Raw genomic sequence first — 9,750 nt, forward strand, 5'->3', positions numbered from 1 at the left:
TCCCTTGACTATATGGTGGTTCCTACTCACAGCCACAGCTAACTGAGTACATGTACAAGCACACACAGACATGTTGCTTTATGGACATTAAAAGCGCGCACCAGAACCTGACAGAGCCTAGGCCTCTAGTAGAGATTCATTCCTAGGTTATAACAAAGCAGAGAGGGCTTTGTAGAAGACCCGAAATTATAGAAGCAGCTGCCCCTGTTCTCACCACTTCGAGACTTAAACTGATGCTTAAAATGAATTAATAGGAAAGAAATATGGCTCCACTTGCCTCTTGGTAGGGCTTGTAGCCTTCAAGGAATTGTGATTTGTCCAGGGCAAGTCCAGGACTAGCGTCTGCATTCTAGAAACTTTTCTTTAGCTGATGGGGTGAGGCACAGTCAGAATGATACTGGTGCAGTTTAGCCTGAAGGGCTGTAAGGGGTGGAGGTATCATCTTAGGGGCAGAGCCTTCATCTAGCATGTGTGAGCCCCTGCGTTCAATCTCTAATCTCTTGAGGGGGATGAGGGAGTTGCTTTTGGGATAGTGTCTTAAATGTAGCCCAGGCTGACTCAACCTCCCAGAGGGCTGATTGTGAACCAATTGGTGTAGGGCTTTATAAAGTTATGAGTGCTCTATTTGGACGACTTTAAGTCAGAAAAGGACACCAGATCTCATTACTGATGGTTGTCAGCCACCATGTGGTTGCTGGGAATTGAACTGGTGCTCTTAACCCCTGAGCCATCTTTCCAGCCCCTAGGTATGGCGTTTTTATTTTGTCTTGTGTGTCTTGCCCCTGGGGCTCCCACTTACATACCCACTTGCTGGTGTGGGCAAGTCCTTTACCACCAGGCTCTTTCACAAGCCCTTTTCTTTCTCTTTCTCTCTTTTTCTTTCTTTCTTTCTTTCTTTCTTTCTTTCTTTCTTTCTTTTTGGACAGGGATCGAGACAGGGTTTCTCAGTGTAACCCTGGCTGTCCTGGAACTCACTCTGTAGAGCAGGCTGGCCTTGAACTCACAGAGAACTGCCTGCCTCTGCCTCCCGAGTGCTGGGATTAAAGGAGTGTGCCACTACCACCCAGCTGTGGTTTTAATTCTTAATGAGAACATTACAACAAATGTTTACACGTATGTTTGTGTGTGCTTGGGTGCCCGCTGCAGGCTGTGAAGATCAGAGGACAACTTGTTAGAACTGGCTCTTTTTTTTTATAGTGTGGGTTCCACCGATTGAACTCAAGCTGTCAGTCTACTCGGCATAGACGTCACCTCGCCGACCCAGGGGAGACGCTGTGACTAAGCAATGTTTTTCTATAGACTGTTGCTTTGAGAGATCGGTGGTGTCCTGGGTCCTAAGTCATTCTCAAGCTCCTGGATGCAGGTGGGTGATGTTCGGACTTGGGCTCACACTTCAAAAAACAAAACGCCCCCGCAGTGGGCTCTGCACTCACTCCACACTCTGCTTGAGGAAGGGACGCCGCTATCCCTCGCCTGGGCACCATGCTTTTCATGCAGCAGGTGCCCAGTTACATTGGAGGAATGTGCATTTTAGAAATATTCATTGGTCAATGGGTGATGAATTTGGTCGTTCGAGTCAGAAAGGGATGAGGTGCCACTTGTTCCAGCTGCCTTCGTGGGGAAAGGCCAGCCCTTGCAAACTAAACTTCAGGCAAAGCGAATACTTGTGTATCCCAACTGGGATACAAAACTACAAAGCTTGGTGAGCGACTGAAGAACAGCGCGCGCGCACAACTACGCCAGCTGTAGGTCAGGTGACTGCCTTCCCCTGGCAACGGTTTGTTCCTAGCAACCGGGCTGCGAGTCCAGGCGGAGCGGTCATTGGGCGGGAGACCGCTGCCATGAATCCGTCAGGAAACATTGGGGTCATGGAGCAGAATGGGGATGACCACCTAGCCACCCCGATTCACGGGCCCTCGGTGCATTCGGATAACCCGCAGGAGCGCATCCAGGCCCGGCGCCTGCGCATCGCCGCCCGCCAGGAAGCCCGAAAGCGGTGAGCAGGGGAGGTGGGCTGATGCGATGGAGAGCCCAGACCCGGGAGTGCAGAAGCTGGGGACAGGTGAGGGGTGGGTGTGCTCTAAGTGTGAGCAGGAAACGTTTTCTTCCAGAACATTCAAGCAGTGAGTTTTGGGACAGCTAGGCGTGGTAGGTCATGCTTTTAATACCAGTACTGGAGAGGCAGAGGTAGGCAGACCTCTTTGAGGTCAAGGATAGCCTAGTCTACATAGTAAGGCCCTGTCTCCTCAAAATAAAATAAAATAAAAAGTGAAGTAAACGCTTTCATTTTAGTTAGTGGCCGCACTCATTGGGCCCCTGGCCATGGTGATCTATTGTAGCAAAGATCAGGATAGTTTCTGGAACTGATAATCATTTTCCAGACTCTATCCAGGCATTTTTAGTGCCAGATCCGTGAGTTGGGCGTAATGGGGGCTACCAGACCTGTACCCCCACCATACCTCCTAGACTCCGAAGTCTTTATTAGCTTCGGCCCAGTCGAAGGGACATCCGTTTGGCTCCCACACGGTGAGAGCTCTTACCCAGACTTAATGTATCCTCAACTTCTAAGTAGTTCATTCCAGTTTTACTTTTGGTGGAGTGGAAACATGCCTTTTGGCTGAGTGTACAGATCCAGCAGAAGCATAAGATGTTGGTGCCCATGCACCTTCATCCTAACTGGGTAAGGCCATGATGATGGTATCAGTGGTAACTCAGATCTTTTTTAAATTGTCCTAAAACTGGCTGGCTGTCCCTCTTTCCTCACTGTTAGCTCCCCATAACCATCAGTCCTTCAGGAAAGGGCTTCGGGCAATACAGTATGTGCTTGCCATTGTGTTTCAGGTTTTTCCCTCCAGGGGAAATGTGCCACCTGTTTAGTTATTAGGTTCAGGGATGAGAATTGGTTTTGGTTCAGGAACTGGGCAAGGCAGGAGCATCCTCAGTGTGTCTGTTGCTGCGTTCTGCAGTAAACAGATGAACTGGACTCTTTGTCTGCCCTTCTGTTTGGCTCCAAATGGTACAAGACACAAGTTCCCTCAGGACCATTATGTGCTAATGAGGGAGAGAGGACACGGGTAAAGTGAGCCAAGGGAGGAAGTAGCACTGTATGAGCTGTGATAAGGACAGGAAGGAGGAAAGACAAACAGCGGCTGTGGGACCTAAAGACAGGCAGCTAGAGAGGGTGGCTTGGAGCCTGGCAGAACTGGCTAGAATGTATTAAGATATTTATTGGCTGCAATAACGGTATCTGATAATGCCTCAACAAAATAAAGAACACTTTCTCGACGGGAAGGGTGGCATTTTCACCCTCAAATTATTTTGCTTGCTGTTTGGAGAATGGTGTGAAGGGGACGAAGGTCTAACTAAGGAGACAAGGAGGTAAAGGGACAGTTGCCCTGGCTCTGGAGAGGCACGGGCTTGGCCTGGATTCTTTGAGGTGGCGCTTTGGATCTGATTGTTTCATTCATTTGTGCCCCAGCAATGCTAAGCATACGTGAGCAACCATTTATGGTGATTCTCCAGTTTTTCCTATCCTGGGCAGATGCTTGTGTTATTGTCATACCCAAGTGTTACAAGGGAGAGGCGGCCCTTTGTTTGACCCGGCCGACCGGCTAGCTTACACCCGAAATAACCAAATAGAAACTGTATTTATTGAAACACTGCTTGACCCATTAGCTCTAGTTTCTTATCGGCTAATTCTTACATCTTAATTCAACCCATTTCTATTAATCTGTGTATTGCCACATGACTGTGGCTTACCAGCAAGATTCTAACCAGCATCTGTTTCAGGCAGGAGATCCATGGCGTCTCTCTCTCTCTGTCCTTCTTCCCAGCATTTAGTTCTGTCTTCTCCGCCTACCTAAACTCTGCCCTATCAGGTCCAAAGCAGTTTCTTTATTCATTAACCAATGAAAGCAATACATGAACAGAAGAACCTCCTATACCACCCAAGGTTCCACAGTCTTCCTTTATGCTGTCTGTCCAGTGCTTTTGGGTCTTCCTCTTCGTCTTATCCCGTGCACTCCTCCAAGCAGTGCTGTCTTCTGGTATCTGCCATCATTCATTCTCATAACATGGCTGAAGTATCTCAAGTGCCATTCCTGTATCCTGTAGTTTGCTTCCTTCTGTAGATGGAGGTGTTTCCTGATGCCATCACTGCACAGCCTGTCTCTTCATGTGACCCCTAGAACCCTCCTGAGACATGCCATCTCAAACACGTTCAGCCGCTGTTCCGAGGAGCGTTTCATTGTCCAGGTTTCAGAGTTGTAAAGAAGGTGGCTCAAGACAACTGTCTCATATACTTGTAATTTTGTTGTTGTCATTATGTATCTTGCTGACCAAACCTTTCCTAGTGCCTGGAATGCAGCCCTCGCTATCCCTATCTGCCTTTTGATCTCTGAAATAGTTCCTTCCTTTGAACCGAGGTTTCCTCCCAGATAGACAAAGTTGACTGTTTGCTGGAGGTTCTGATTCTTTATTACAATGTTAAAATCCTTGTGCGCCCTTCCCATGTGTTCTATCTCAGTCTTCTCGATGTTTGCTTTCATGCCAAGGTTTTCACTGACTTCCACCACTCTATTTACCACGGCCTGCAGCTCATTTGGACTTTCAGTAAGTAGTGTTGTATTATATATATATATGTGTGTGTGTGTGTGTGTGTGTGTGTGTGTGTGTCAGCAAAATGCAAGTTATTGATTCGTACACCACCTACCTGCATGCCTAGCTCCTCATCCTCCAGGACTGTTGCTATTATTAATTCCAGGAATATTTTATAGAGTAGTGGTGAGAGGACGCATCCCTGCTGCAACTCTCCTATGATTGTCTTAAACTCATCACTTAGCTCTCCACAGACTTTGACTGATTGATATATATATATATATATATATATAAAGGTATCTTTATAGACATTTTCTAGTACTCTTATGATTTTCTCTGGGTGCTTGTAGAACCTCATTGTTTCCCAAAGTTCTTCCTCCAAATGCTATCGAATGCCTTCCTGAAGTTGATGTACCAGGCATATAAGTCTTTTCCAAATTCTTCGTATTTTTCTGCCAATTGCCTCAAAGTGAAGATCTGAATTATTGTGCTCCTGTGTGAATCCACACCGGGCCTCTGCTAGGATTTCCTCTGTTCTGTCCTTGATCCTTTGTAGGATGATGGAGGAGAAGATCTCGTTGCTATGGCACAACAAACTAATGCCCCTGTAATCTGAGCAGTCCAGCTTGTCCTTCTTGTGTATGGGAATTATGGCTGAGTGTTTCCATTCCGTGGGAATCACTTCCTGTTCCCGTATCTCTCTGAAGAGTCTGAGAAGTGCCTCAGCCCCTGAGTCTATTGTAGTCACCTACAACACCTCCACCATGATGTCATCCACTCCTGGGGCCTTCCTGGAGTGTTTCACTCTCTTAATAGCTTCCTCTAGCTCACTCCTGTCAATATTTAATATTTCCTCATTGTCTCTGGTGTTTGAGTGTCTGCTGAAGTGTTTCTCATTGTAGTCTATGTTGACAGCATTGGGGTCCGTTGTATAGGGTGTCAAAGTATTGTCTCCATCTTTGCTTTACCTCCCCTGGTTCTGTTAATAAATGACCTGCCCATCTTTAATCACCTGAATCTGAGGAGCATATCTGGCAGTTATCCGTCTGACAGCTTCGTAGACAAGATGTGTTTTATTATGGAGTCTAGCCTCTTTGGCCTCTTTCCATATACCTAGAATCTACATCTCTCTCCTCCTTCGCTCCTCTTCTGATGCCCTGCACAGGTGGTTGTGGTGGTAACACGCTGGTGGAACAGCGAGGCAGGACATTAAAGATTGGGTTTTGAACATGTTAAGCAAAGTTGGACATTGTAAAATACTGAAATTAAGAAGTTGTTTAGGAGCCAGGCGGTGGTGGCACACGCCTTTAATCCCAGCACTTGGGAGGCAGAGGCAGGCGGATCTCTGTGAGTTCGAGACCAGCCTGGTCTACAAGAGCTAGTTCCAGGACAGGCTCCAAAACCACAGAGAAACCCTGTCTCGAAAATAAATAAATAAATAAATAAATAAATAAATAAATAAATAAATAGATAAATAAATAGATAAATAAATAGATAAATAAATAGATAAATAAATAGATAAATAAAATGTGACACTAAAGAGGCCTGGAGAAATGGCTCAGCAGTCAACAGCAGTGACTGTTCCTTCAGAGGACCCAGGTTTGTTTTTTAACAGCCCATGGCAGGTCACAACTGTCTCTAACTCCAGTTCCAGGAGAACCAACGCCCTCTTCTGGTTTCTGTGGGCACTGGGCATGCACATAGTGCACAGACACACATGTAGACAAGCACTTTTTGACATAAAATAATAATCGCAAAGAAACTGTTCAGTGCAATGGAGGAACTAGGTCCCTTCCAGATAAGGAGAGATTGTAGCTCAGCCATCAATCATGGGCCAATTCCCAGCGCAAAAGGAAGAAAGGGAGTGGAGGGGAGGGCAGGGGAAGGAGGGAGGAGGGTCCACCCCAAACTAGAGAGAAGTGCCTCTAAGCTTCCAGGACAGAGAAGATGAACCAGGTGTGGTGGTGCATGTCACCGACTCCAATATTGGGGAAGCTGAAGCAAATGGGTCAAGAGTTCCAGGCCATCCTGAGCTACACAAGGAGAGCCTGTCACAAAGAAACCAACAATAAAACAGGACAACAGAGTATGACCACGCCCAGCGTCCTGTGAGTGCTGGAGATTGGATGTTCTAACGCAGGCCCTATTTTCTATTTCCCCAGCCTCTGGTGGGTGATTTTTATTTTTAGATTTATTTACTTTATGTTATATGATGGTTTTGCCTGCATAAATGCATGTATACCACATGCGTTCCTTATACACCTGGGGAGATTAGCAGAGGGCACTGGATCCCTGGAACTAGAGTCGTGGCTGATTTTGAGGTGGGTGGGTACTGAGATCTGAACCCAGATCCTCTGTGAGAACAAGTGTTCTTAGCCACTGAGCCATCTCTCCAGTCCTGTATGTATGTATGTATGTATGTGTACATAAATATATATTGTGTGTATGTGTGTGTTTTAAACTCATAGCACATTTTAGTTTGGTCCTGCCTTATTTCAAGGGTCTATTGGTTGCATGTGGTCAGTGGCCACCACATTGGACAGTATAGTGCCCCGGAGGTCAAAACAGATGAATTAAAGCAGCCAAGGGGTTGAAATAGAACCTCGGTGAGAGTTTGTGGCAGTCACTTTCCTCCCTGAACCCCTGATCTTTGTTCCAGGGATTAGCTGGAGGTTTTTAGACAGAGCTGGTTATTGATTGATGGCCAATGTAGGAAGTTTGGGGTGTACATGGGGATGCAGGTAAGTTAGCCTAGCAATGTCCTGGCAGAAGGGAACAATTGGGGCTCTTTCCAGAAAAGCAAAGGTTGATTTCATCTCAGGAGCTGGAGTGAAGAGTCCTGCTGAGTAGGATTTGGGTTAAGATTTAGAGCCCAGTGGGGCCTCTCAGCTCTCTTAGCTCAAAAATGGGCGGGGTGTACTTTGGACAAAGTGGGTGGAGTTGAGGCCAGTGAAGGGCTCTCCTAGTTTCCTGATGAATGCTGGAATCCTGACAGCTTGCTGCCTACAGCCACTCAAGAGCCCTTATGACTGCTTGTGCCTTGGGAGTGAGGGAGGCCTCTGGGCAGTAAGCTGCTTGGGGGTGGCAAGCTGTTTGCCTGCTGCCTCCTTGGAGAATTCTGTCTCCTCTCTCTTCCTCGCTCCCTCCCTCCTTCATTGTGTAGCCTACACGGCCTTTGAACTTGTGATTTCCCCACGTGTCTTACCTTCTAATTAAAATACGAATTTGTGACTGGAGTTTTGGGACACAGAACTGTCTCTGGCCATCAGTCCCAGAGAGCCAACTAAAGAGAGAGAGTAGTTAGTGGTAAAAGACAGAGAAAAAGGGTTTAGCCAAGATGACCACACTGGGAAGTCTAGTGACCCCAAGTTTATTATCTCAGTTCTGGCTCTGAAGGCTGGAAACCCGATTTGAGGCCAAGTTGTCTTATTGCTTGCAGAAATGAAAACAGACTGAGAACAAAGGCTTAGGCAAAAGTTGTTGGTTTGTGTAACATGAACGGCCCTGGCTTGTTTGTTGTGTTTTTTGTCCTGCTCTTTACCCCACAACTGTTTAGCCCCAAAGAAAATCACACATAAGTCTCCATAAATTATAAGCTGATTGGCCCATTAGCTCTAGCCTCTCACTGGCTAACTCTCACATTTTTCTGATCTGTGTTAGCCATGTGGCTTAGTACCTTTTTTCAGTGGGGCAGATCACATCCTGCTGCTTCAGTGGTCTGGGCAGGAGTGGGAGGAATCAACTTCCTCCTTCCCAGAATTTTCCTGTTCTTGTTACATCATTTCTACTTCCTGTCTGGTTTTCCCACCTATATTTCCTGCCTGGCCAATCAGCGTTTATTTATAACATGATTGACAGAATATAGACAATTCTCCCGCACCAGGTTTGTTTGATTCTGTTATTGTAGACACAGAGTCTCTCTCACCCTGTAGCCCAGACTGGCCTGAAACTCACAGTAATCCTTCTGCCTCAGCCTCCCAAGTGCTAGGATTACAGGTGTGAGTGACGATGCCTGGTTTAGGCAGGAATTTTAATTAGAAAGAAAAGCCGGCAGAGCCGAGAATGGGAGTTGAGAGCACAGACTGAGCCCCACACCGATCTCCTTCCGCACTCTTCGCCTCGCTCTCGTGGCCTGTCCACCCCATCCATCATCCCGCCGGCCACCACTAAAAACACCTTCCACCATGGCCACCTCAGCAAGTTCCCACCTGAACAAAAGCATCAAGCAAATGTACATGTTCCTGCCGCAGGGTGAGAAAGTCCAGGCCATGTATATCTGGGTTGATGGGACCGGCGAAGGGCTGCGCTGCAAGACCCGCACCCTGGACTGCGAGCCCAAATGTGTCGAAGAATTACCCGAGTGGAATTTCGACGGCTCTAGTACCTTTCAGTCTGAGGGCTCCAACAGTGACATGTATCTTAGGCCGGTCGCCATGTTCCGGGACCCCTTTCGCAAAGAGCCCAACAAGTTGGTGTTCTGTGAAGTTTTCAAGTACAACCGGAAGCCTGCAGAGACCAATCTAAGACACACCTGTAAACGGATAATGGACATGGTGAGCAACCAGCACCCCTGGTTTGGAATGGAGCAGGAATATACTCTCATGGGAACAGACGGACACCCTTTTGGTTGGCCTTCCAATGGCTTCCCTGGGCCCCAAGGTCCATACTACTGTGGTGTGGGAGCAGAAAAAGCCTATGGCAGGGACATCGTGGAGGCTCACTACTGGGCCTGCTTGTATGCTGGAGTCAAGATTACAGGAACAAATGCCGAAGTCATGCCTGCCCAGTGGGAATTCCAAACAGGACCCTGTGAAGGAATCCGCATGGGAGATCATCTCTGTGTGGCCCGTTTCATCTTGCATCGTGTATGTGAAGACTTCGGGGTGATAGCAACCTTTGATCCCAAGCCCATCCCTGGGAACTGGAATGGTGCCGGCTGCCATACCAACTTTAGCACCAAGGCCATGCGGGAGGAGAACGGTCTGAAGTACATCGAGGAGGCCACTGAGAAACTAAGCAAGCGGCACCAGTACCACATTCGCGCCTACGATCCCAAGGGGGGCCTGGACAATGCCCGGCGCCTGACTGGATTCCATGAAACCTCCAACATCAACGACTTTTCTGCTGGCGTTGCCAACCGCAGTGCCAGCATCC

At 47.5% G+C, this 9,750-nt stretch overlaps 2 protein-coding genes across 5 annotated transcripts in view; both read left to right on the forward strand.

The window, feature by feature from the left end:
• Positions 1 to 1,798: 1,798 nt before the first annotated feature.
• The window catches only part of Drc1 (dynein regulatory complex subunit 1), a 35,754-nt gene continuing 27,802 nt past the window's right edge, over positions 1,799 to 9,750 (forward strand). For all 4 annotated transcript variants that reach the window (XM_013355236.2, XM_013355237.2, XM_026778120.1 and 1 more), the window contains exon 1: positions 1,799 to 1,996. In XM_013355236.2, the coding sequence (XP_013210690.1) occupies positions 1,842 to 1,996 (155 nt within the window). In that variant the 5' untranslated portion in view covers positions 1,799 to 1,841. The remainder of the gene's footprint in view (positions 1,997 to 9,750) is intronic.
• LOC101989551 (glutamine synthetase-like) overlaps positions 8,738 to 9,750 on the forward strand; it is a 3,879-nt gene continuing 2,866 nt past the window's right edge. The window contains exon 1 of the mRNA XM_005371383.2: positions 8,738 to 9,744. Within this exon, the coding sequence (XP_005371440.1) occupies positions 8,781 to 9,744 (964 nt within the window). The 5' untranslated portion in view covers positions 8,738 to 8,780. The remainder of the gene's footprint in view (positions 9,745 to 9,750) is intronic.

This window comes from Microtus ochrogaster, unplaced genomic scaffold (genome assembly GCF_000317375.1).
Source record: "Microtus ochrogaster isolate Prairie Vole_2 unplaced genomic scaffold, MicOch1.0 UNK106, whole genome shotgun sequence".
NCBI classification, from domain to species: Eukaryota; Metazoa; Chordata; class Mammalia; order Rodentia; family Cricetidae; genus Microtus; species Microtus ochrogaster.